We start from the raw sequence: 27,997 nt of genomic DNA, 5'->3' as shown, positions 1-27,997 counted from the left end.
TAAGAAATCAGATAGCGCTGACGTTTCACCAGACCTTACTTTCAAATTTTGCAACCCATTATAGACAAGGCATTTTACCGTCAAAGGCAAGTACTAAATTACAAAGGTATGTTTGCATGCATGAATATGTGTGGCTACACACACATATTAAAAATATATATATGTATATATTCATATATATACATATATATACAAACATACACAGGATACACACGCACCCCTGTCAAGTTATGTGTGTGCATACGCATATGCACACACATACGCACACACACGCCCATACACACCTGTAAACGCTGGTAATCTAAACAGAGAGTCTGTCTAGACCAGGAAAAAAAAACAAAAAAAGTTCTTAAAAAATAGAGTTAGCTAATTTGACTGAGATACGACGACTTGAAACGTCCCCTCTAATGGCATCTAATGTTAAACCGCTGCCATAAACGCAGCTCCAACTGGCTGGTGTTGGTGGCTTCGTGAGAGGTGTGCGCTCGCTTCCCCTCCTTTCCTAGTCTAGACAGAACCAGGGGGTTGAGATGGGATGGGAAGAGTCGGGATGGGAAGATGAGGCGATGAGGTTGCTCAGAAAGGAGCGCTCTGGAAGATCGTTTTAACTAGGGTGGAGACAGGACGTCGTTCAAAAAAAAAAAAAAAGAATAAAATAAAAATAATAGCAAGACAGACCGTGCAGCTCAAGAAATCAAAGCACTGACACCAAAAATGTTTCTCCAATTTCTTCCAATAAGTTATTCATTTCTTTCTTTTATTATTATTATTAATTATTATTATATTCCCCTCCCCCCCAATCATTATTTAAAAAAGGTGAAAGAACAGAAGTGGGAAAAAAATCCTGGTGGTTGTCTTCACATGTTCCTGGCAAGAGACTCTGAACCACTGGTCTTGCGCCATTGTGCTCCTCTGATCTTAAATTATTGTCTTTCTTTTATTATTATTATTATTTTTATTATTATTATTATTATTTTTTCCTACCTAATAGAATTCTTCCAAAGCCCAATCCAATATTTTTAAAGCTAAAATTAAGACGGTTTTGTTTTAAAAGATTATCTCTCTCTCTTTTCTCCTTTTATTTATTTAACTTTTTTCTTTTCCTTTCCTTTTTTTTTTCTCCCTCTCTCTCTCTCTCTCATTTTCTGTGTTTCTCTTCCTTGTCTCCAGTTTTACTACCTGGTCCTTCGCCAGATGTGTGCCTGTTAGCAGTGTTGTTGTTCAAGAACATCTTGTCCATGCCTTTGAGAGCTTCAGTCAGGTAGTTTTGAAGGGCCGTGAGGGCAGCACAGATAGCGGGGGCCCCAAAGCCGTGGGTGATGAGGCTGAAGTGAGTCAAGCAGCTCTGAATGCCCGGTTCCAAAATAGGGGTGGGCCGGCTGTTTCCAATGGGCGTCCTGTCCTGGGCCAAGAGATCTGTAAATTCTTTACAAAGTTGCCTGCATGGAAGAAACAAAGGCAAAGAGAGGACAAAAGAAAGAGAAAAACCGTGGTTAGGCTCATGCCACACTTCTCCAAGGCAGCCAAGGTTTAAAGAAGGGGCAGGTTCAGGCCAAAGCTGATCCCCCAGACCCAGAGTAGGACCTTTTTGCCACCTTCCTTTTCCCCAGTAGTGCTCGGGGACTGGCCATGGTGAGCCAGCAGCTCCCTGCTCAGGATGATGTTCTTCAGGAAAGAGGTTTCTGCAAATGCAGGACAACACCGGGTCTGGAGATAAAAATATCTCCCACAGAGACAGGATGCGCGGATATTTAGATTGGATATTAGGAAAAATTTCTTCAGCGAAGGGGTTGTCGAGCATTAGAACAGGCTGCCCAGGAAGGCAGTTGAATCGCCATGCCTGGAGGTATTTAAAAGATGCTTAGATATGGCACTTAGGGATATGGTTTAGTGGTGGACTTGGCTGTGCTGGGTTGATGGTTGGGCATGATGATCTTAAAGGTCTTTTCCAACCTAAATGATTCCATGATTCTGAAGCACTGTAAAAACCCAGCTTTGCTCGGTGGCTCTAGAAACAACCAGGCTGAAAGGGAGACGTGCCAACCACCCATCTTCCTGGTGGCCTGATGAAGCTGGTCCCACCAATGCTGCAGGAAAGCACAACTGTGAGAGATACTGGGTGGCACAGGGACATGGTGCAGGGAAGGGCCAAATTGGAGTCTCCTCTGAGGCTGCTCAGGCTGGGCCACTTTGTTGAGAAAGATTGTGACTTTAGGACTCCGTGCTGGCTTATTCACTTCATGAGGAGCAAAGCTAATGTTTCCTATTTTATTTTTGGGGGTGGCATCCCAGTTAACACATCAGAGTTGACATCTGGCTCTTGTTTGTTTGCCCACATCTTTGAAAAATCAGATTTGATTTTCATAATGAATTCCCCCACACACTTTCTTTTGCTTTGCTCTGGTCCAAAAAAGCCTTCAAGTCAACAAGTGCCCGGGCAATGTAGAAACACTAGGGGTTGGTGCCATTCCCAAAGGAATAGTTTCTTTAAGACAGATGCCTACCCAGAGACTGGAGAAAAAAGGGCTTGGAATTAAAAAAAAAAAAAAAATGGAAAGAAAAAAAGAAGCCCTTAAAAAAGGCGTTCAGCTCTCATCCTCTGAAATTCTCTGAAATTCCCAGTGGGTTAAAGGTTTCAGAGGGTGGGGAAAGATAAAGGTCTACTTCTATGTGTATTATCCATTAAGAAAGTGCAAGAGAGGAAACTTTGAATTTGGAGAACAAACAGTAATGAGTCCGACATTTTACATCTTCAAAGAGCAAAGCAGGGTCTGCGAGCAATTAAAGTTCTGGGACATTAATATCTTCTGACCCTGCGGAAAAGGGCAATCAAATTCCAATCACGTCTAAAAAACATCTGGACAAATTTGAGCAAATGATTTCTCAACCCTCCATATATTTCTTTAAATTACACTGTCATCGGAGGCAAGCCACGTCCCAGAGCATGAAATAAATGAGAGCTGTTTGGGATGGTATTTTTTTCTTTCTTTCTTTTTTTTTTCCTTCCCTTTTTTGCTGGATAGATGGAGATGTGTGGAGACACACAGCACCCACTGCCGAGGACCCGAGCAAACTATGAAGCACTCAGTAGCCTGGGAGGCACAGCCAAGTGTAAATCGACCAGACCAAAGACCATTAACAGTACACAGTACATGGTGGGGGGGTTCATTTCGTTTTCTTTTTTTTTTTCCTTCTTTTTTTTTTTTTTTTCACTTACACCGCGTGGAAAAAATATTGCAATTTGGTAGCAGACAAACAGGTGTGTGCAAGCAGCAGGAGGGACAGACAGACATGCTGTGGAAGCAAAACATAGATTTTTGGTCCCCTTTGCATAAAGATTTTTTAAACAGGGGTGGCTTGGAAACGAAGTACGGTAGCTAGGGGACAGTCGCCTACTTCCACCGCAGGGACAGCAGAGGATGCAGAGGCTATAGGGTCTACTCTATAGGGCAATACGAGCATCCTTTGCCAGGTATAATTTGGGGACTGGAAACTCCGCCTGCTTTCCAAACGAGCTCAAACGAAGGGTTTAAGGAGGTGGGGGGGAGGATTTTCTCGGGGGAGGCCAGAAGGAAGGGGGTTCATCAACTTCGCACTCACTTTGTAGCAAGCAGCATGTTTTTCCTGGAGTGGAGGTCGCTGGGGTCCGTGTGCTGTCTGTTCAGGTACTCAGAAACAGCTTTGGCTGGGAATTCCGTTTCGCAGATGTACCCAAAATCCCGAGCTAAATGAACGGCCTCACCTGGAGGGAATGAGAGGGACATTAACACCTCCGGGCCGCTCCAGGCACTGCCGGCCCCAGGATGGGCTGCTCCCACCGCTCCCTCCGGGAGAGACCAGCTCCTTCGGGTGCGTTTTAGAAACCTTCTAACATCCCTTGCCCCTTAGGGACAGGTTCCAGGTATATGTTTTCCCTCCACAAGCCCTATTGTGGGGGCAGAAGTAAGTGGATGGGACAGATTTTCAGTGGATGAGGTTTGTCTTTGCGACAATGCACTTGGGGTGGTGTGTGCACATGCAGCTGATTGTGCAGAACTGTGGGAAAAGTACACACACATACACATACATACACATAACACACACACACTTTCAAATGAACTGGGCCAAAAAAAAAAAAAAAAAGCAAGGGGAAACTTAAATCCCGAAAGACAGAAGGATACAAACTTCCTTTACAACATTCCTGCTTCAATACACCAGATCACTGACCAAAATTTTACAGATGGACATAATGACAATTCTTTGTGGGACATTATATACACACTTGGTTACACAGACACACAGAGCTCTTGCATCATCACAATTATCTCCACATCTGTAAAATGATGGAGATAACTGCATTTGGTTCCATGGACATTATTACTTTCTTAACTGACCATCGTGCAACAGGAACTCCTCTCTGCCCGGTGGAAGGATAGGAACTAATGGCAACCTTTTTTTCTGTGAAAAATAATAATTATTCTAATTCTAATTGTCTCTTTTCCTGTCTGTCTGGTTTCAGGTTTCTTGCCTCCAGAGGTTCGTGTCATCCAGCTCCTACTGATGTACTTCATGCCACATGAAGAAGACAGTAGCTGCAGAAAGGAGGAAAAGACGAAGAGGGGGGAGGAAAAATCCTCAGACTCTAGGGGGATTCCACCAGATTATAGCTCAGCCCCTCCAGAATAAAGCATTAAACCCTTTAAAGCACCGCCTGAGGGACCAGGGGGAAGATTTCCAACACCCAAAACAGATATGTCTAATAACTCCAGGACCACATTATTTTTAACGATCAGGAGTTGCTTTCCAACGTCATCTTCTGCTTTCCAAGGCTTCTCGCTAATCACCAACCCGCTTAATGAAAGTGAAGGCAGCCGGCGGAGCCCCGGGGGGTCCGCGTCGCTGTCACCCCGCGCCGGGCAGAGTCCCCCCCGGGCATCACTCGGGTAATCCCTGTCGGGGCTGGCCGGAGCCTTTCTGCTCACGGCGATACAACAGCAGCTAAAGCCTGGCTGGTGGCAGGAAAAGAAAAAAAAAATAATAAAAAAAAAGATAAATCTCCAGCAGGTGCAGCTTCTTCCAAAAGGAGGGATCTCTCTCTCAGGGGAAACTGTTGATTTGTAAGGAAATCGGGGAGAGGAGGGTAATGTACACCTTACTACACGCTTAATATAGATTTTAGCATCACTATATAACCGCACAAGCTTTTGAAGCTCAAGCCAGCTTCGGGGAAGGGCTGATGTTGCTGTGAGGAGGGTGCGCCGGTTTTTACACACGCAGCGGGGGTGAAACTGCACTAATCCCGGTGTTAAAGGACAGTTGTCACACCCGAAACGCTCCACGTCACCTATAGCGCGACCTTATATCCGTAACCTACATAACGGCATAACCCATATGCCGGTACCAGGAGGAGCATCCTTTCCATCAGTCTTTTTGCGAGCCTGCCTTCAGCTCTGCATGCGGTAAACTCTTATCGCTCCCATAACTCAATCAAAAGAGTTGAAAAGTTAATATCTAGCACAAATGTTTATGCCTGCTTATATGCAGAAGAGATAAGTGGATTATTTATACGCCTCTCGGTGTGTATGTGTAATGTAGATACATATAATTCATAATTGCATCCATACTATTCCGGTTATGTTTCTTGGAGAAGGTCCAAATTCTTTTAGCACATATCCTAAACATATTAGTGGCTCTAAACTTTACTTTTCAATACCGTAACAATAAATCAAAGAAACACGACAAACACACCAAAATGACATTAGTTGACTTGAAATGAGGTGAAACTTCAGTCTCCCCTCCCATCTCGCCTTCCTCAGGAACAGCTTGTCTCTTTGTTCAGTTCCAACCACGTTAAGGTAAACCGCGCTCCGCGACGCTTAAATGGCTTTGCTTTCTTTAAAAGAAAAATTAAAAATTGTATTATTTTTCCTCACTGAGCGTCCTGTAGTGGCCTTAAATAAGCTCGGGAGGAGCGAATTAGGGGGAAGATGGAGTAGACATGGAGTCGGACAGCACAATAGCAATGGGGAATGGGACTGCCCTGAGGAATCACACACATATATACACACAAATACACACAAATACACACAACCTCATTCTTGCCACCAAGAGGGATCAGTGACCCTCCAGCCAGTGATTTCATTTTGGGGAATGGCATCTTTGACCGTGCCGGTGTTCATTCATCCTAACCCGCCCTGAATTTCACCTCTGCAAGGTTTTCCCACCTGATCCCGAAAGTTGGGGTGTTGTTTTTTTGGTTTTTGGTTTTTTTTTCCTTTTTTGGTTCGTAAAATGTCAGACAGGAGTTCAGAGCAGGCAGGGGTGTGAAGGGAGCTGCGACCTCGGCTTACCTTCCACCAGGGACGTGAGTAAAGTGACATTTGCGGCCTTACGCCTGCCGGCTGGTAAATTCAAACCGATTTTTTCTAGCCTTTCTCGCAAAGATCTCCCCCCGTTTTTCGATTTGGCTCTAGAATTGCAAAGAAATTAACATCGTGATTAACCCCGCAGTGTTCCTGGAAGAAACGTTTAGTCTGTGCAGTCAGTGGAGCCTGGGAGGGTTTTCACTCGACGTGAAGGACTTTGGGGGTGTTGATTTCTGCTCGGGTTTGCTGCTATTTGCTTAATTTCTCCCAGGGGTGGGAGTGGGGATGAACCCACTTTTCTCCCTATTTTATCCAGGGAAATCAATTAATGCTAGACAGCAATAATTAATGGATAGGGTTCTGATCTAGAGAGCAAATGGGTTGCTATTACATGACATCAATTCGTATTAGGATGAAGTGAGGAGATGGGTAGAAAGGTAGAGAAGGAGAATTAAATCCTCCGTTCTCCCAGGAAAGTGCCAGAATGGTAAGAAGAAAGGCGGGGAGGGAACACAAAACTGAAAGGCTCGAAGGGAGAATGTGTGTGCCTGTGGATAAACAGAAAAGGAGGAAAACATTTATGAAACTTCAGGAACCATTTCGTGCGTGGGTGTGTGCTCTTATGCGGAAAGGCGATGCTGAGGGGAAGAGCTCACCTGAAGGGGAACTGAGTGCCTGAAGGAAGATTTGAGTATCTGTCGGAGGTTACTGATAAGGACAATAAAAGGCTGAGTGAGCTATAGGTGGGAAATACAGAGCTATTGTTCGGAAGCCTATACATATGTAAACCCCCAGGGATGAAATCTTACCACCTGCGAAATCGGGGAGAGTTTTAGCACGAAGACCGAAGTCCACCTCAAATATCTCTTAGTCCTTACTTAAAATTTGTTTAAGAATTAGCAGTCACACTTAGCGAAAGGAAATCAGGAACAACAGAGAAGCCAGACTGGCCTCCCACTATTTTATACCAACGTAAATAGGGCTAGACGGTAGAATTGCAAGAAAGCAGCTTTCTATATTTCATCTGCTCTGAAACAAAAGCTTGTCTAAAATTTAGATTCAAGATAGGAACTGAGGTCAGCAGCAGCCAATGATTATGGCTTGGGCCATCTCCAGAAATCCACTGAAGTTCAATAATGATGTTGCTTTACCTTGATAATTATATTTTCTACAGTGTATCTCTCGGATGTTCTCCCTGCTCCATTTGTAGTTGTACAGAGTGAGCAGGCAGGTTAGCATCTGTAAGTAAAAATCTCTGCTGCTCTCCCTGGCAAGGATCACAGCTGAACAATGATTACAGACATTCACGTGGAACAGCATCTATTTTAGGAGACCCTAATTCTCACGTGTATTTTTGGGTGGCTGACTGCATGTAGCAGGACTTTCCCCCTCCTCTCCAGACACGGAGCTGGAGCCCCTGACGTCACCACAGAATTTTTTTTTTTTGCAGTGGGGGGACCAAAACAAACATCAACTCCATTTTAAAACACCTTGGAAGTCAACCTTGCCCAATCACTGCTACAGGGGTTGGCAAGATATTTCCTCCCATAAGATTAGCAACTTTTAAAGATGAGATTAAATTTATTCAGGGCCAAATTAATTGCATTTGTTTCTGTCTCAAATTTATCTTTATTTTCCAGTTTGGCGTATACGTCACATGTAGGAAATGAAGCCTTATCCCCTCACCTTTCCATTGGCTTAAGTGAACTGGTACCTCATAGTCTATAGTGACTCCTTCCCTGTTCTGACTGGCGATAGAGCCTGAGCTCACCTCTCTTACAGACAAGTCATACTGACAAGTCACACTGACAAGTCACGGTCCTTCAGTCACTGTCAAGAAGATAAAGGCCTTTCTCCCTGATAGTCTTTCCACCTGATGACCTCCGATCTTAAATTCTTGTTGCTGGTACCTAAAAGCACAATCTCCCACTGGATATGATGGAGTTGCAACCAGGCCTCCAGGTTATCCTTCGCTCCTCATTTTCCTCAGTACCAGTAATGAGGTCTTCATCAAAATGCCCCAGCACATTAGTGGGTGATTTGCACAAATGTTAAACAGCAAAGGCCTGAAGACCAACTGTGAATAGTTCCTTTAGCAACCTTCTCTAGATGAAGCACTAAGTTTCTGACTTTCAAAGCTATCTGTTGTTGACTTTTCTTTAGTCAGGTACTTACCTACCTTACAGGTTGCCTATTAATCCCTTGCAATTTCAATAATGTCCTCTGTGGCCCCATGTTAATTGCCTTATCAAGGAACCTCACAGATTTCTCTAGGAAATCCCTGGAAATACATCAGGTCCTGAAATACATCAGGTTCATCCTGTAACATATAACTGCCACGTGCCCATCATGGAATTTTATTTTGTCCGTTTGCTAAGAAAGAAATGCAAGGAGGAGAAAAGACAAAAAGTGTGTGCATGTACAAGACTGAAAAAACTTCTTGTCTCAGTTCCTCCAGCTTGGGATGCTTTGATAGAAAATGTACAAGGCCAAATCGTTCTCTAGTCTCCACACGTTCATCTCAGTGCCTGAATACAGCCTATTTTCACCTTACCCTGAACATTACACACATGGGATGACCGTAAGATTAAGGCATAATTGCAATCAACTTTACCATTGACCAAACATTTCTGGTGCATACATGGATGCCCACACATGGGCACATTCACACACTCGCCCCAGCCTCTTACCTTCTAAGTACTCCTCCTAGGAGGGATGCATTCAGACACTCTGGAGGAGAAAGGCGCCTTTGAACTTCTCCCACAGTTACTTTATACTTTGAAGTTGAACTAAGCAAAGACAAGCGGCCAGGTACAGAGCAAAACACCTCTCCGGTATTGACTGAAATTCCACCCAGGAAGCCATCTTTATTCATCATCAAAGAAGTAACAGATTTTGGAGGAACTGGAACTGGAGGAAGAATAGGGGAAGAGGGGAGAAAGAAAACGTCACGCCACGAAGGAGTACAGGACAACCACAGTCTCTCTGACATGCACAGAACAGCAAAATGAAAGGGAATTTTGAATTTCTGGCTACTTCCAGCAACCTAAAGGGTGCTGCTCCCCCAACCTCTAGGAAACCACTCCATGAATGATGGATGGAGAGAAGGGTGGTGCAGTACAGCCTCTATGCAGGGTTTGATCATTGGGAAATAAAATACATATTGGCAAGCACCTGGCAACTTCCGGGTTTGAGCCTGTGTCTCACCCAGAGCCCCCCGATGCCTTTTGTACAACGGACAGCGCCTTTCTGGAGGGGAAAAAAAAAGGAAAATTTACTTTTTTTTTGCTAATGTTTCCATTACTGCTAAGCTGAGCCAGGAATAAATTCACTAGACGAAGGGAGTTGCTGTCTTAAATAAGTATCGAGGCTGGAGGATACAGCAACCAGAAGACAGCTCTGTTATTGCTTTGTGTTTTTATTAAGTCTGGTTTATGAAATAAAATGAGTCTTTTCCTTCAGAAAAATGAACACCAGAAAAAAAAAATCCGATCTAACCATGGTGTTCTTCACATTGTGCTGTCCATGAAGTAGTGGGAACTCTCTCACCACTAAATAAAGCTGATCTAGTTACTGAAACACATATTTAAAGGAAGTTATGGGGGGGAAAAACAAAACAAAACAAAACAAAACAGAACAAAACAATAAAGCAAAACTAAACAAAATAAAATCATGACATTCTGTCCACGATAAAACGAAGTATTTCTTTTCTCTGAGAAACTAGTGAGGCTATTTTAAGAGTAACCAAGGGGATTATAATGAACAAATTCCTATAATAGCAACCAGACACACTCAGAAATAAACAAACAAAAAAAAAATTGGCGAAACTAAAAATGAGAGCAACTCCCCCGTGACATGAATTTTGTTTACAAATGAACTTAAATAGCTCCCTCATAATTGTGTGTAACCGTTATGATTTACAGCAGGTGCTCTAATCAATCAACCAATCACTTTAATTTATAGGGAGCCTCGCTGCATTTTCCCAGTTGTTTCATTTCTGCAAGTAATTGATAACAAACCGTACTTAAGGTATGTTTTATGCAGGAGTTAATAAGAGCTGACAGCTGCTACTGCTGCTTCCTCTCGGAATCGCGGCAACACGCCTTTCCTTATAGAAAATATACTCCGAAATTGTTTTTTTTTTTGCTGGTGGGAGAGCCCTGGCAGTCCAGCGGGCATGTTTCAGAGGAGAAGACTAATTGATTACACACCCTCGTCGAGCAGATACTACTTCACAGCCTCCCATTTCCACTCAATCAATTGCAAAACCAATTCGGCAAATAATAGGGTTCTATTATGCACATATGCCAGCTATTTAGGTAGTTATAATACATGTCAGTTAAGTCATAAAAAACCCTGTTTATTTGCAACATATCTGGAGAATCAAACCATTAGGGTTGAGGGGATATTTAAGTCGTCTGGAGCTGCTAAACAATAAGATCGGGTATCCTAATATATTACCAAGTGCTAACTACTGGGCAATTGCCAATTTTATAACCTCAGTGTATGGAATAGACACAACCGTGTTTCACTGTTTTTATTACAGATCATTTCCTACTGCCAGACCAGACCCCCACAATAAAAGCTCTATAACAGCTAAAAACCAAAAGGCATGTCGATTTTAGATATACATATTGCTTGATATGCCTTGTATATAGTCTCCAGTATAAACAAATTATTTTGAGTGGCTTTACTTCAGGGAATCGGAAAGTGAAATGGATTCCTATTTCTCTGTTATTTTTAGTTAGGCGCTTTATGCAGCTCATAAAGGCGGTTTCAAATAGTTTGAGAACGACACAGAAACAGTTATAAAAGAGTTAGAGGCCCGCTCCTGCTCTCGTTGCTATTAATAGGAATTTTTTTTTGCCATTGATTCTGTAGGAAAAGACTCGTTTGGGGCATCAGAGGTAGTACTGGCAGAGAAAAAAAAGTGTCTCTTTCTCTTCCCCCACTACATATAGATATATCACTTATTTCATGCATGATGTTCTGCAACGTTATTCGAGTGAAGCATCAGGAAAAAAAGTTGTGTTTGGTTTGTTTGTTTGTTTGTTTAAAAAAAAAAAGTGCTAGATTAAAGCAGTGCCACCAGCCAGGTTTTCATGACTGGCATTTTTTTCTTCGGCCAAACACACGGGCTCAGTGGTTCGAGTACACCTTTAGAGTGGCTATATTTAGTGACCAGTTTATCAGGTCTCTGTCCAGTGAACTGAGAAATTAAACAAGAGGCAGCAATTCCAGGACCATCTGATCTTAGTCCAAACTCACTAAAGGGAGAGGGACCCGTGCAATGCTTAAATGTACCTCGCCCTGCTCGCTTTGGCCTTTTGGAGCACTCATTACATTAGTCAGCCTTTGAAATACGGATTTTCACGTGCTCAGTATTATTTTTTTTTTCCCTTGCAAATTGCTTTTGGGAGCCAGGGTCTCTCCCTTCCCTGCTATGCTGAGAACTGCTCAGCTTCTCTTCCCACCACTGCCTCCCCGAAAAGGACCATATGAAGATACCCAGGAGTTTAATAACTCTAAACATATTTTAGAAGCTTGCCAGGCGGTGTAAGCATATCTATTGCAATTTCATAGCTTCAGAGAGATGTATTCTATCTAGAGTCTATATCTTCTGTAAATTACCTAATGCTGCCTCAAAAAAGTGTTTGCCATGGAATGAATTATCTCTATCTATATCATATCTATATGTTTATCATGGCTATAGCTTCTCAGATATAGCCCAGACATCACCAGAGATTATAACGTGGAGGGTTTAGTGGGTGAAGACGTCCGTGTGTGCAGCTGCATGTGTCAAATCCCTGCCTGTATGTAAATAAACTGTAATGCACATATTTTAACCAATGTCAACTTTCCCAGTTGGTTAGGGATTGCCATAACTGCTGAAATAATACAGAATAACACACACAGATATACACAGCGTCCCCCCCACTTCTGCTTTAACTTTATCCCATTTACTTGTTGTTATCCCGAGCAGAAACTATTCGATTTTCTTTCACTCACGAACTGCTGTGTGTATGTGAGCACTCACAAACACACAATTTCCCCCTGCCAAAATCTCTGCCTTCTCTCTTTATTTGTATTTCCTTATTTCTCTCTCCCTTTCTCCTTTTCTGTCCCTTTCTCTCTCTCTTTATCTTTCTTTCTCTCTCTCTCTCTTTTTTTTTTTTTTTTTTTTAATATATCTTTCTCCTCCTGTGGTTACTTCCAGCCTCTTTGTCATTTCTCCCCCTTCCATTTCTCTTCAGCTTATCAATAAACCGGGAGAGCAACAGTAGCCGCTTGATTTGTTAGTAATTATAAGCATACTGCTCCTGCAAACGGGATCTCTAGATGAGTGAGATCGCTTTAAAACGACAGCAGGAAATGGTGGGGAAATGGAGCATGGCGAAACTCAGCGTGAAGCTTTCAGTTCTTTACATGTTTACAATTTTCTGTGCATACATTAAGTCTTAGGGCTTGGGTTGGTTTTTTGTTGGTGTTTTTTTTTTTTTTTTTCCGCGGTGGTGGCGGTTTTCTGTTGGATTGCTCTCCAGAAACGCGTGAAAACGCGCACAAATGCACACGGACAAGAGGAAATGGAATAAAAGGGCATTTCAACACCACTCAAAACAAACAGATAGATCGGATTATGTCCTGAAAATAGCTTAATAACGAGGCTGTAAGATATGGATATGGTTGCAATAACCCTGGTGAATAACATGATAGTGGACCAGTCAATCAATCAATTAATCAGAAGAAATATTCCTTATATTTCTTACTAACAAACGTCATGGACAAACTTATTCCTAATGAAGTATCAAACTGCCTTAAAATCTTTTTATCTGCCTACTGGGCCTGAAATGAGTAAAAAAGTTCTATGTCCATTATAACACCAGGACTTTGTTGTTAATGATGATTTGGTCTGACTTTATAGCCTAGAAAGTCCAGGGACAAGATCTTACCAATTGCCACTAAAAAAGCCCATTCTTATTTTAATGAATAAATACAGAAAGTGTGCGTTCATGTCCCCTTATCTCCTGTCCCTCTCCTCCTCTTCCCCCTTCCCTCTCCTCCACCGCAGTCCCTTTCCCCTGAAAACCGGGAGTGAATTTCAAAGTGAAATGTATTCCCTCCAAATTGTTTCGCGTTCAATTAAAGGGGATCATAAGGTTCAATGGGTAATGCAGGAAAAAGCACGGAACTGCGTGGCAGCGAAGCAACATCTCCGATTCCCAGATCTATCACCTGAAAAGCTGAGGCCAGAGTGATTTCCAGTTAATCATTTATCCGGCTACTTCAAGAACAGGTGGGGAGGAATCTTATGCTGTATTATTGAGAGCTTTAAAAAATATTTAGACACCTCCTTTCGCGTGTTTCTTTAAAATAGTATGAACAATAGAGCGTTTGCAAGGAGACAATGAATGAAGGTGTTAGGGTTAAAGTGGCCTTTCGTGCTAAATCAGATGTGAGTGCGCAGGCGATCGTCAGACACAGCTGAAAGTAAATAAATACATCAGGATAATTTTAAGGTCACTGACTGTGCCCCAGAGTCACAAAAAATTAACTTGGGACTGGGGCCACGCAAGATTTTGCAAGATGACAACTTCTTTCGCCATCGACAGTGCCAAGCAAATTTCAGATGAGCAGTTGACAAGGGGACCCGATCTTTTATTCCTGACACACGGGAAACCTTCCCTTCATTTCAGCAGAAACCGAGGGAAAGGCCTCAAAACATGCAGCCGGTAAACTCCCAAAGCCGAGTTAAATCTGGTATTAATGCTCTTGGTGATTATTATCATCTTGATGATTTATCTGGCTCCCTCCCTCCCACTTCCACCACCCAAATCTTAATGGAACTAGGAGTTAACGATGATTTTTTAATGTCTCGTTGGATTTTTAGACTGTTAATGTACCGCATCCTTCTCATTATTAGTTTATTGATTGTTCATTGACCAGCCCCCTTCAAATCGTATTAACCACCCTCTGCCACTTTAGATTAGGGGAGTTTAAAAGGCACCTTTCATTATTTCACTGCCACCACCGCCACCACAGCAGAGTTCAGGCTTGGTAGCTTAATGCTCGCTCTAATGGGGCAGCTAAGAGACGAGGGGCCACGGTCCCTGCCTATTGCATTAATAGCTCAAAGGGGGCTAATACAGAAAATTAGCCTTAAACGAGCTCTGGAGATCTCCAAATGAAAGAGCCATTTATCACGCTGGCTACCTTCACTCCACTCGTTTGCTCTCTCTACTGGGAACAACTCATTTCCTCTTAACTAAATTACTTCAGAAATGTCAAGTAAGCTCAGATAGCAAACATAACAAGAGGCTGTGTATATGTAATCTATTGTGCGGGATCGATACGCGAGATAAATCAATAGCCGTGTATGAATCCCTATATAATTTCCTTAATATTTTTGGCAATCCTTTTGCATAGAAAGATAATTCCCTCTGCAGGCCTGAAAGACCATAAAGAAACAGACACTTACAGTCTGGATGATATAATTACATTTAGGGCTTCAAGTCCACACTGTACTTTTCCCACTGCATTGTAATTAAAGCATTTTAGGCACTAAACTAGGCCTTGGTCTAGACCCCTTCCAACCTTCGTCTAGCAAATGTGTATCACGAGGAGTGCTCCACTGCACAAAAATCAGTCAATCTGTCTATCCATACCATCCGCCTGCAATAACAACTCACAGAGTTTAAATAACTTATTCTCACTTCAAAGTACATCCTCACAGCTACAAACTGCGGGGAACAAAGCGAAATTGATACTGAACCCTCTCTGTGTCACTCCTTCTCTCGTTCTAATTAAATATTGTCTGCCACGTATGTGACCTACTATTTATTACCCATTTCTTTTCCTCCGCATCCAGCAAACTCGCTGGGCAAAAAAAGAAACTGAGCTCGCAATATTCCTTTCTGCTGGAAAGTTTCTTAGAGCTCAGCGTTACGTCTGAGGAAGAAAACACTCCTACGGTGACTTTAAAACAGCCGCGTCTCAGGATCTTTTTTAGTAACCTGATTTCCAAAGCGCGGATATATCCTGTTCATTAGGGATAAACTCAAAGTATAGGGAATATGTAATCCCACCTATGTGGGGCTGGGTGTGCGGCAGCTGCTCGACCTGGGGCCGTTGCCATGTCCATACACAATAAGCACACCTCAATTTATACCTAATACACCTTATTATTAACATTCATATTTTCGTTCTGCTCGCTATCTCCCTGTACCACTCAGCCTGCGCATTAAATGTCTCTGCTGCCCTCGTCATCTGAAGGAGGGAGAAACACACAGGGTGGGGGGTGAAAAAGAGTATTTTGGACTGGGTGATCAACAGAAGAGTGTTCTGCGAAAAAAAACCAAAACAAAACAAAACGAAACCCACAAAAACAACCAGATTGCGAAAGGAAAATGCGGGCACGGACCAACATTAGAAAGAAGTCTCTCGACCACAAATCAAGAACCAATTAATCAAATACACCCAAGAGGAAACATCGTGTATGAGGTGTCAAGCGGGGGTGGGGAGGGGAGGAGGGGGAGGAGAGTGAGAGAAAAAAAAAAAAAAAGGAGAAAAATACAACCAGACGGTTACAGACCCTGAGCACAAAACCCACTAAACATTCAAACTGAACTAAAACAGGAGAAAGATTTTTTTTTTTTTAAAGGTAAGTAATTTTCTATTTCTCAAAAACACCTTCGACTTTTCAAACGGTGGGCATAAGTGATGCTGCAAAATAAGCTTTAAGTTGTCATGTATCCTCCCTCAAAAAAACAGAACTTGATCGTGTGTGTGTGAGAGAGGGAAACTGTACACGAAGATTTAAATTAAAAACCAATAAATACAGGGAAGGACCTCATGCTGCCTTGAACACATTTTAAATAAACACCTTCCCTGTTATTTTGCTTTACATTCTAGAAGATCATCTCTATTAAAGTATTTGTGCGCATTTGACAAATAGTAAGGTCCTGGAGATAAGGGCTGTTGATAGTAAGCATAAGGGACAGCATTTCTAAGCCTCATCTCTGGTACTTAAAATTAAATCTAGAAATAGAAACTCCTTAGATAATTAAAGATAGCTTTCCCTACATTTGCAGTGTGTGATCTGTTTAATGTCTATCAGCATAACACAACACTAATCGCCAAGCATCTTCGAGTGACTGTCAGAGAAATGTAAAAAAATTAAGCAGCTGCAATACGCCCAAAATGAGTTATTGTAATTACATTTAATTAGTTTAATTAGTTAATTATTTTGCTTACAGCTGTACAAGAGACTGCAAACATTTGTTAATATCACATTCCCTTTAACAGTATGGGGTGATTCTGCAGTTACACTAAATCATGTGCGCATATGTAGGAAGATTTAAAAAATGGGCATGGGGAAGGGGGGATTCTTGGAGGAAGGGGGGGAAGGAGGTCGGGGCTGCCTTTCCACAGGCATTTATTCCTCTTCCCTTCCCGTTTTATTCGCCTGGGAAATGCATTTAAGCCCCAAAGGGAGTCAACTCCCTTCCCCCATTAAAAGCCAAGGGGTCCCCATCGAGGACTATCGGGAGCAGGGGGGGAAGAGGAGGGGGCCCGTGGAAACTGCATTTGAGCATGGGGTGCTCCATTAGAGAGCATTTGTGTAATTAAACCCTTTGAAGGACGGGGGAGGGGGGGATATCAACTCTTACTTTCACATCTCTCTCCTTTTCCCTATCTACCGATCCAATCAACTCTTCATCTTGCTGCCATGGATGCCTGCTTCCCGGGTAAATTAATTGCCCCAAAGTAAAAATATATCATGAAGATATTGCTACACAGTAAAAGTTTGTCTAGCTTGTTGGAATAATCCATACCTTTTTTAATGACAGACTGGTCCAATAAGTTCATACCGCTGTTATTGGCATCTTCAACTGACTGTGGATATAAAAACATCACTATTCAAATTGACTGGATATTAAAGAATCGCGTACATAAATCATGTCATTCCAAACTGGAGTTTCTGTTATTTCCATTTATATTAATTCACTAGGGGGGGAGGGATTTTTTTTTTACTATTATTATTGTTATTATTATTCCCTCAAATCGACAAGAAAATGAAATTCTTACAAATTATATAGTCTTCTAATAAAAAAGAAAAAAAAAGGTGTGAAGCATATGGGATGCAATACTGGTTTTGTTATCTTATAAAACATAGATATCACATAGACTCCTTTGCATTCGATAAAGCTTTATATTTTTTCCTTCGAAAATCTGGCAATTTGGCAACATCTGCAAGATCTATTGCTTGACATAAATGAACAGGATTAAGGACAACTTAAATTCTCCCACCCCCCGTTTCTTTTTTTTTGTTTGTTTTGTTTGTTTGTTTAACCCTGCTACATCTTAATAATTCAAGGGCCATTTACTTTTTATATATAATAGTTTACATTATGGACTTTTAATTAAAGCCTGAGCAATTCGGAGTGCAGCGCAACGCCCACATCGTATAGGGCACAAGCAGAAAGAGATTTACAGCTCCCGAGGTTGCTTCCATGTCCTGAATCAGTGGGAATGGGGGGGCGGGGGGGAGCAGGAACATACATTAGCAAAAGTATGAACTGTCAAATTGATTGCCTAGAAAAAGTCTCCCGGTCTCCTTTTCAAAGCCTTCCCCCCCACACTTTTTTTTGTGTCTTTCTTTTCTTTCTTTCCAGCCCGCTTAGGAGCACACCTGTTATTATGGAATTAACTTCTTTAGCAGGGAAGAGAACAAAGGCGGGCACAGAGGACAGAGCAAATGTTGGGTTTCGTTTCTCAACACGAAAGTGGGATATAAAGAAAACAAACAAACAAACAGACAAACAAAATTTACCGCCGAACCTGAGGTCGGCACAGCAAAATCATCTACCAAAGAGAAGAGGTGTCCTAAGAGGAATTTACTGCAGAATTACGACAGGTTCCGTTTTAGGGTAAATTCTGGGTTTCAGAGAGAGGGGAGAACCTGTGGGTTTCTCGTTGTTTTTTTGTTTTTGTTTTTTTTTTCATTAGTATTTAGGGTTCGGGTTTTCCCGGGTTATTGCACATTTGAGGAGTTCTCAGATTTTTTTCCCCTGATAAGGAAAACATCTTTACAGCAAAGCAGTGATTTTCTTCCCTATTATTTTAACTTTATCTTTGCTACACCGAGAGGCTGAGTTTATCCGGATCCAGACGTTATCTCCGGCACTCTCTGCTCAGCAGAGACATTCCAGATGGAATATGATTTAGGAGAAAATTACATCTCCCAAAAAAATGTGACGGAACAATATCTTCTAGGAGACCCTTCTCATTTTCCTTGAACCCCCACTCAAACGAGCGCGCACACTCACGCGGTGGTTCCTTATGTTGTGTGTTTGTGCATGGCTCTGTCTCTCTCTCATAATCAATAGGCTACATACCTAAAGGGCACAAAATAAAATTACAAAGTCTTCCCTCCTTTCCCTGAGCAGCTCCCAAAGAGGGATGATGAGCAAATCCTGCAGCCTGCTGGAGTGCATCGGGGTGCACCTCGATGGCCCAGAACTGGAGGTAAATATGAAACGCCACCTTTCCTTTTCTTTCTTTTTTTTTTTTTCTTCATTTTTCCCCTCCTTGTCCCACCTTATCTCTGGAGCCTGTGGTTGTGCACACGCTTTATGTGTGTGCGTGCACTCCGCTCGCTCCATCAGCAACGTGGGTTAGTTGTTGTAGTTAATGAGAAGACTCCTGTCTGATTTTCTATCTAATTACGCCCTCCTGCTGGGTTTTTGTACAGGATATTCGCTCAGCATGCTGGCAGTTAATAGTCACAGAGAGGATCGTAAAGATTTAATTAGGACTGCATGCGGAAACGTGGAAAAACAACTCAGACTTTTAATTACTAGACTTCTTTAGTTAAAAGTGATACCAGGGGTTACTTTATAAGAGACTTGCGTGTTTTGGTGCAACTTAACTTTCCGTGGCTCTAGTTAGCACGGAGGAGCGGGGACGGCAGTGGGAGTGAGGAGGAGGTGGAGGAGGAGTGGAGGTGTGTGTGCAGGGAGGGGAAAGGTGATGGGTTTCCAGATATACTTAGAAAATCTAGAGAGGAAGATTCCCCTCCCTCCCCTTCTCCAATAATCTGATAGCACGGACCTCCCCGTATACCGTATATATATACACCTTATTCAACAACTCTCTGAGAGAAAACCCTATAACTTGATCTTTTTGTGTTTTTTTAAAGAGCATTAATAATCCGAATTTTCCCCTGTATATTGTCTTTATCGTATCTTTTACTAGAATAACCCTACTTTTGCCTAGCCAGTGGGAGGAAAAAAATATCTGAGGTTGCATCTGAGTGTCTATTAGGTGATGTAAATTCGTTTTCAATAAGTAGATCTTGGCTTCTCTGTTCCCTGTCCGAGGGCTGTAAATAGCAGATTGAAAATTCCTCTCGGAAGGGGCAGCAATAGCAATACAATATGTCCTGTTTACAATAACAGAGCGCGATCGTGTTACAATCACTTAATTCTACCGCTGGACAATGGCTCACACATGGCCTGGATTTGTAGTGTATAAAATAACCACTGTTTCTTTCTGTCACGCACTCTTTTCCTCCGTCTCATTCTCCCTTGTCAGCCCAACCCATTCTCACGGCACCTATTTAATCAGACATGCATAAGCTATAGCAGAGAGACACGTCTTCATCCAACTATATACCCAGATATCGGTTCAACTTTTTGGTCTACTAAAAAAAGAAAAAAACCCTATCTGTGACCGTTCCTGCAAATTCTCTCTAGCGCTCGTGAATAATAAGGATATGAGATCTAAATAGGAATCCCTGTAACTAGAACGGATTCCTTGTATCTAGAACGAATCCACATTAAAAATCAGGGTGGAAAACTGCCCAACTTCATCTGTCACTAGTGTGGGGGGGACAAGAATAGAAAATGCTGAGCGGTAGGAACCAGTACTGGGCTGCTTTCCCTCCTGCCTGTGCTAACTTGTAGTTGGACACTTCTTCCTTCACGTGTTTCTCCTTGGGATACCCTCCTCTCCCTCTTCCCCTCCTCCCCCAGCCTGACACCAAACTTTGAGAAATAAAGGGCCTGTTCCACTTCCCGCCGCCTCAGCACCCCAAAACAAGAACCCCAGCCGTGCTGGCCCACAGCCTCATCCGCCCTGGTCCGCCCCCATCCCATCTGCCCCAGTCCATCCCCATCCCCGGCTCCGGCCCGCCTGGGCGAGCGGGTGGCGAGTGGCCGCGGGGCGCAGCGCTGTTCTCGGAGCCGTCGAGGGGGAGGAGGGGGGAGCATCTTCCGCGAGTGCTGTGCCCTGCACATCCCACAGAAAAGATTTTTATTGGAAAGGGAAGAGAGAGCTGTTTTATTTGAGCTGGGCAGGACTTTTCCCTCTTTCTCTTTCTTTCTTTTTTCTCTCTTTCTCTTTTTCTCTCTTTCTCTTTCTCCCTTTCTCCCTCCCCCTTCTTTTCTTCTTTCTGTCTCACTCCCTTTTCTTCTTTCTTTTTTTTTCTCTCTCTCCTCTCTTTTTTCCTCCCTTTACCTCTCTTCTTTCTCTTTTCTCTACCTTTTCTTCTTTTTCTTTCTCTCTCATTTCCCTCTTTCTCCTTTTTGTCTTTTTATTCTCTCATTCTTATCTCTTTCCCTTTCCTTCCTTCTTCTCTTTCTCTCAAGAGCACAACAATTACTGGCTTTTCTTTGGGGAAAGTGTAAATATCAAAGCACGAACAGTATTTAACGCTTATCGGTTGTCGAGAGAAAGAAAGAGAGCGACCCCCTTTCTTGCATCCACAGAGATAAAACTCGCCGTGACCTGCGAGCCAGTTTGGCTGAGGCAGGAATGCGAGACGAGACCTGCGCATCGCGCCCGGGGCGGGGTGGGGGGGGAGTCAGGGGCTGCCCCCAGGTCTCCAAACCAGCTTGGAAACCCGCAGAAACCAGCCACCCGACGGCCACTGGACTGGGAGGTAGGAGCAAATCCAACCAGAAAAAAAAATAAAAAACAACAAAAAAAACCCCAAAAAACCAAAAAAACCCACAAACCACCAAACAACACCTTTCTATTTCTAAAGCAACTCGCCCCAGCAAAACTCGGAGATTTTCCCGTGAAGCCCTAAACCAAGCCTCAAGCCAAAGCAATGCAGCCCCCCCTTTCCTCTGCCCCTGGTTCCTGTAATGTTCAGCAGGATCCTTTTTCCCGACTGCTTTTTTTTTTTCCTTCTCAGCCTCCTCTTTTCTCCTTTCTTTTCCCCTTTCTGTAACTTTGAAATCCGTATCTCATCCGGTGGTCCATATCTTTATTTATCCCAATTCTAAGTATACATATATGTGATATGATATATATGATAAGTAAATTTTTTGGGGAAAAAGATGGAATGGAGGGGAACCCCCAAACCCCGACTAGTAAAGCCTAATGCAGGACCTGGTCCCTGCAGTCTCCAGCCTGGGAGTCCCCACCAGTTGTCCATGCCCTGTTCCAGCAAGATGCAAAACACCCCAGCACCGAAGATGTTAAGGCCCTTTCTGTTTTTAGGAAATAACACGTGATGATAAGTTTCGAGTGGGATGGGAGAAGGCTGGGAAATACTGTGCTTTGAGCCCGGTGAAACTCCTTTGTTACCCAAAAGAAGACATAAATCTATTTAAAATCAGTCTACCCCTACTTAAAATCAGTGCTACCCTACCAACCGTACTTAAAAAAGGAAAGGGGGGGAAGAGGGGGGGTGTTGTTCCTGATTACCAGTAATTGCTTTTTGGTTTGGGTTTTGTTTATATTTTCCCTCCCTCCCGGATGAAAAATGTAGTAATTTGACAGTTTCATCAAAATCCCTGAACTGCAGGAAATTGGTTGGTGTGGGGAAGCTGAGATTACAAGGGAAATAACTGGAATTGGAAAACCCAGGCTTAAACTCTGCCAGCTTTTGAAACACGTGGAATATTTAGAGCAGCATGTCTGCCTTCCCCCCGCACTCTGCTGACTTGCCATGTAGGGGAGGGTTTGCAAAGCAGAGCCTGTGTGTGACAGTGATGAAATAAATTATCTTTCTTTTTTTTTTAAAAAAAAAAAAAAAGGAGGAAAGTCGAGGAAGGGGGAGTATCACAATTATAATCCAAGTGAAGAAAAAGGATGGTAACCCACACCACTATTGCTGTAAAAGCCTCCCTGATGATTTCTAGCCGAGAGATCGGGGGTTCCAGCCCTCCAGCCTGGATGGCATCTGCATCGCCCAGGAGAAAGAAACGCGGTGTCTTACCTGGACCTCCTCCATCCCTGGGTGTCCGATGCCATGCAGAGAAAGGCTGTCCCCCATGCCGGAGTCAAGGCCATGGTGAGCTGAGTGCAGAAGGACATCTGGCCTCCTTACTGAGTGGTAGTCCCGCCTGGGGTCCAGTCCCGAGAGCTGGGGCAGGGCGGCCCGAGGCTGTGGCAGCAGTGACCCGGTTTCTGATCCCACCTCTTGCCTCTGCCTCTGTCCCCAGGGGTGCTGCTGGGGTTGATGCAAGGGGTTTAGGGAGTAGGGGTCATTGACATGGGAGTAAGGGTCCTGGCTTTGGTGGTAAGGAAGAGGCTGGTAGGGGGGTGGGAAATAAGGCGGCTGGAAATCCGAGGATGGGGTGTGAGAGAGTGGAGGAGCGCTGGAGTAGGGTCCCTGGGAGACGGATCCCAGCTGGGACAGCCTGGAACTGTGGCTGGGCACTCCATCATGCCGGTCCTACAAGCAGAATGAAATAAAAAAACCAAAACAAACAAACAAACAAACAAAACAGAAAAACAACACACACAAAAAAGAGGTCCTTTTAGAAAAAAAATTAAAAAGTAAAAGAAGCACAAACCCACCCCAAAATAAAATAAAATAAAAATGTAAGCAGCTGTAAACTAGGGTTCAGATATGTTCCCTTCCCCTGCAGCGGATTAGAATTGTTCCAGCGTTTCGCACCCAGATTGTGTCTATTCCCAGTAACTATCAAGACGGGGGAAGGGGAGGGTGGGGGGCGCTGAGGGAGAAATTCTATATGTCGGAATTAAAAATGTAGGACTGGTATTCTATATGCTTGTATGATCTGTGACTTCAGTCCAGTAATACGATTCCCCCCCCCAGCAGCCCCCCGTATAAAATCAACGGTAAAAGAATTAAAATAAAATAAAAAATTAAGACCCCCCCAAACCACCCATCCTTCCAAAGAACCCACCCCTTGTCCTGCCTAAAGTTTCAAACATCTGTTTATTCCCTCTGCTGAAGTCCTGAAACTCAAAATCACGAACATATCTTCACGTGGAAAAGACCAAAAGGAAAGTTGCCCTTCTCGGAGGACTCCCAGGTAAGAAGGTGTCCGAGAAAGGACTTGAAAACTAAAAAAAAAAAAAAAAAAAAAAAAAATATCACGGGGGGTCTTTGTATAAAGACAGTCTACCCCTAAAAAAAAAAATAAAAAAATCAAATAAAGTAAAAATGAAACCTCGGTATTGAACAAATCCAGTCACTATGATTTCTGCAGCAACATCCAGTGTCTTTTGTCTCCTTTTCCAATATTATATTCCGGACAATGGGGTGGGGGTTAATTGTAATGAAAAGTCTTTGGGGTGTGTGGGGGGACGGAGGTGGGGGGGCGGGAGTGTGTGGAGGTTTCAGAGAAAAGGTGGGAGAGGAGTTTTGTTCAACTCCATTGCTCTGAAGCTGCAAGGCTAAAAGTAAACAAGAAAAAATATCTATTCCACAAAGTGTAGCTCAAACCCCCACAAGCAATGGCACACATGGTTAAAAAAAAAAAAAGGGAAAAAGTTTATTTTTTCCCCTGCTCTCCCCCCCAGACTCCCCTAGCTCAAATCGAGAATACACAATGCAAAAAGGGAGAAGCAGCTGCAAGCCTCCTCCAATTATTGTGCTAAATTACCAAGCCAAAGGCGTTTAAAAAGAGAGAGAGAGGGAGAGAGAGAGAGACAACAGATCGAGAGAGAGAGAGAACATGCAATTCTAGTACAACATGGATCCAAACTCACCATGGCGGAATAGGTGTGGACTAACATCTGGAAATAAAAAAAGTCTTGTAATAGCTAAAAATAAAATAATGGTGATAATACTAATAATTGGAGGGAAAAATATCAAGGAGATCTGCAAAGGGACGTGTTGGACACAGGAGAACAGCTTGAGATATTTCGAAGTCTATCCATCAAAAAAAAAAAAAAAAAGACCAAAAAAAAAAAAAAAAAAGACCAATGTCCCCAAAACCGAGCCTGGAAACCTCTATCTACATATATGATTTACCCCTCCCTCTCTTTTTTTTTTTTCTCTTTTTTTTTCTTTTTTTTTTTTTTTTCCTTTGAGCTCCCAAATACAATCCTCTTCAACCCAAGGCTAGGCTCCGACTGCTCCGCTACCCCTTCCTCCCTTTCCTTCTCTACACCGCCTCATAATAATTGATATTCATGACTATTAATATTACACGACTACTTTAAAGGGAGAATGCAGGACCAAATGGAGCGTGAAGCTGGCAGCCAGCTCGAGAGCTCCCCTACTATTGTAAATGACGTTCATTCAGTGGAGAATTACTAGATGTAATCAGACGAGGGGGGCTGGCAGAGGCAGAGTTTGGGGAGAGGGAGAGGGGGGAAAAAGTTTAGCAAGGAAGAGGCATAACTTCAATTAAGTCGAGCAGAGGAAGATGAGGAAAGTAGACACTGCTGAGCTGGAGCAAGGAAGTGAGATGAAGCAGTGCTAGAGGCGAAGAAGAAAAAAACTTATTTCCTTTTTTTTTTTTTTACATTTAATTATACATTCTTAATACGAGGAATTGATTGCCTTTGGTGCTTTTGTTCTTGTAGGCTTTTTTTTTAAACCCAAATAATGAGGAGAAAAAGGCTTTTCTAATCCTTTTTTTTTTCTTTTTAAGAAATGGAAGACGAAATGTGCAGTCGCTACAATATACATCTATTTACAGCAGAGATTAAGCCCTTCTGGTGCGTGTTACAGATCGTATTTATTCGCAACAACCAAATAAATACTTGAATCTGCGCTAAGTTGGGCTAGACTTTTCGACTTTTTTTTTTTTTCTGAATCCTGTTCTTCCCGCCCGATATGAAAAAAATATATAAAAATATATGTACATATATACCCCGATTTTCACCCAAATGTAAAATGTATGCAGTGAATTTTAAAGGATAGTAAATTTATAGTTTCGAGGCAAAGCCAGGGGCGATATAAAACCTTTTTGATGTTGCAGGAACCCGTTCAACTGGACTGTCTGCCATTTCTGTTAAAGTTCAACTTACGTTCCTTCCTAAATAGACTCGCACTTCCCAGAGCAGCACCCCCCCCGCCACCCCGCGCACACACACACACACTTTTGTTTTAAGAACAGATTCAGTTTAAGTGGCTGAGACGCCCGTACCATCGTGGTGTTAATTATAAATCGGAAAGAGAGAAAACCATTTTTTTAAAAAAAGATAAATCTAGAGGGCTTCAGCTCTTAAAAAACACTCAACTTTTTTTTTTTTTTTTTTAAGGATACATGTTAGAAAATGACTTGGAGCGCACCCCCAAGTTGGGGTGTCCCCTGCCCGCAGTCAAATCCCACCCAACCGCTCCCCCAATTCCTCTTCTCTTCCACGGCCATCTGGAAACACGAGTGTCCGTGAAATGCACGGCGACTTAAAAATTCCCTTCAAAAGAAGTGTGGAAAAAAAAAAATTAAAAAATCCCCGACATTCCCCGACCTCGCTGGGCAGGGAGGGGAGATGTTTTGTCTCCTGCTGCTGCGGGCAGAGACAATGGCCGGGCTGTGCCTGGGGACGGGGAGGGAAAAGCAGCGAGGGCTCAGCGGGCTGGGGATCGCCGGCGGGACACACACACACACACACGCACACACACGCCGGGCTGTGCTCATTCTGCATATGGTTTGCCAGTTGATAATTAGCCTGACGGCAGCTTTTGGGAGAGGAGACATTTCTCCCGTGCGGATGGTGGGTACCCTCCCCGCTTCCCTCCATCCCGTCCGTTCTCCGTCCGGGAAAAGCCGGAGTTCTGCTCTCCCTCTGCCGATTTCTCTGCTTTTTTATTTTTTTATCCCCCCCCGGAGTTTTCCCGCTGTAAGTGCTATCGCCCTCCCGGAGGGTAAGGCTGCGCGCGGCGCGACGGGGCTGGCACCGGTGCGGCCCCGACGGCGCTTCCCCGGGGTGCGCTCTCGGTCCCTGCCCTGTCCCCGGTCCCTGCCCATCCGCTGCCCGGGTACCCATCCCCTGCCCCATACTCATCGCCTGTCCCTTGCCCATCCCCGACCCGGTATCCATTCCCTGCCCGATATCCATCCTCTGCCCTGTAACCGTCCCGGGCACCCATCCCCTGCCCGGTACCCAGCCTCTGCCCGGTATCCATCCCCGGCCCGGTATCCATCCCCGGCCCGGTGTCCAGCCTCTTCCCGACACCTAGCCCCTGCCCGGTATCCAGGCTCTTCCCGATACTCAGCCCCTGCCCGGACGCCTCCCCACGGAGCAGCCCCCGCGTTGGATGGAGCTGATGGATTGAGCCGTTCTGAAAATCTCCCCCCCGCCCCAACAACCCCTCCCCGGTTTCGCCGTGCAAATGCCTCCCCTAAATTAAAAAAAAAAAAAAAAAAAAAAGAAAAAAAAAGAAAAAAAAAGAAAATATCATTCTGCGGAGCGCCTTTGCTTACATATCATTTTTTTTTCCCGTTTCGGAGCAAATCCAGCGCGTTGGTTAACTTACAAGAAATGCATTCGCGGAGCCCGTTTGGGAAAGATCCGGGTCAGGAAACCGTGCAAAATTAAGAAAGGTTTCGCGTTTGGTTTTTTTTTAATTTATTTTTTTTGTTCCCTTGGGCTGCTTTTTGACCTCGAAAATAACGAGGAGGTCTGAATAAAGCACCCAACTTTTCGCGTCCGCGGACTACGCGGAGCTGCCTTTGAATGTATCTATTCGGGTGTGTGTACTCTTATACGTGCAAGAATGTGTGTGCCGCTTAATTAATGCGAGTATATGTATACATTCACATCTTAGCTACCGGTATATAGGTATGAAAAGTCGTAAAAACCGCATCCGATTATGAAAACAAGAAAAAAAATATCCAAATTCATGTTGAATTTAGCTTGGAATTGCAAAATAAAAAATGAAAGAAATAAAGAAAAGAAAGAAATATATCCAGCCCCTGAAAACCAACCAGATTGGGTTTCTCTTCTGTTTTCAGCTTTTCTTTTTTTTTTTTTTCTCGACATTTGTCCATATTTAATCGAATTATATTTAATTCGAGGTCTAAACAATCAAACTCTTGCCTTTAAGTTGCCTCATTCCAACCCTCAGATCATTTCTTTGATGTCTTAAATCGCATCAAACAGCTTTTCCATGAAAAAAAAAAAGTTTAGGACTTGGCATGCTGAATACAAATATGCAAATAAATAAGCATTTAAGAATTTACTCTTGGTTTCTCTTCTCTATACTTGTGTGTGTTGGCGTATGCGTCTGTATGTCTGCCTATATGTATATGTAGAGCTATATATGTATTCTATAGTCATGCCTATATCTATATACTAGATGTATATTTAAATATACATATACTCTCTTACTCATATGCATATTATATACTCACCTCATAGATATCTTCATACTTGACATTTTCAACCAGTTTCCAGAGCATGATGGCAGGCTGTTCTCTAGGAGGTGAGTGCAT

At 43.2% G+C, this 27,997-nt stretch overlaps 1 protein-coding gene across 2 annotated transcripts; it reads right to left on the bottom strand.

The window, feature by feature from the left end:
• On the bottom strand, positions 1-27,997 carry TFAP2B (transcription factor AP-2 beta). Of its 2 annotated transcripts, XM_074582077.1 has the most exons (8): positions 27,917-27,997; positions 24,318-24,344; positions 22,573-23,031; positions 17,177-17,237; positions 9,035-9,254; positions 6,330-6,448; positions 3,601-3,742; positions 1-1,439 (listed from the first exon to the last, which is right to left on the bottom strand). In XM_074582077.1, the coding sequence occupies exons 1-8, from the start codon at positions 27,995-27,997 to the stop codon at positions 1,139-1,141; spliced, it is 1,410 nt and encodes a 469-aa protein (XP_074438178.1). In that variant the 3' UTR covers positions 1-1,138. The 2 variants fall into 2 exon arrangements, with proteins under 2 accessions (XP_074438178.1, XP_074438179.1); XM_074582078.1 differs by lacking the exon at positions 24,318-24,344.

Source organism: Larus michahellis, chromosome 3 (genome assembly GCF_964199755.1).
Source record: "Larus michahellis chromosome 3, bLarMic1.1, whole genome shotgun sequence".
NCBI classification, from domain to species: domain Eukaryota; kingdom Metazoa; phylum Chordata; class Aves; order Charadriiformes; family Laridae; genus Larus; species Larus michahellis.
The sequence above is the reverse complement of the archived record's forward strand: the minus strand, read 5'-3'. Positions and strand labels throughout refer to the sequence as shown.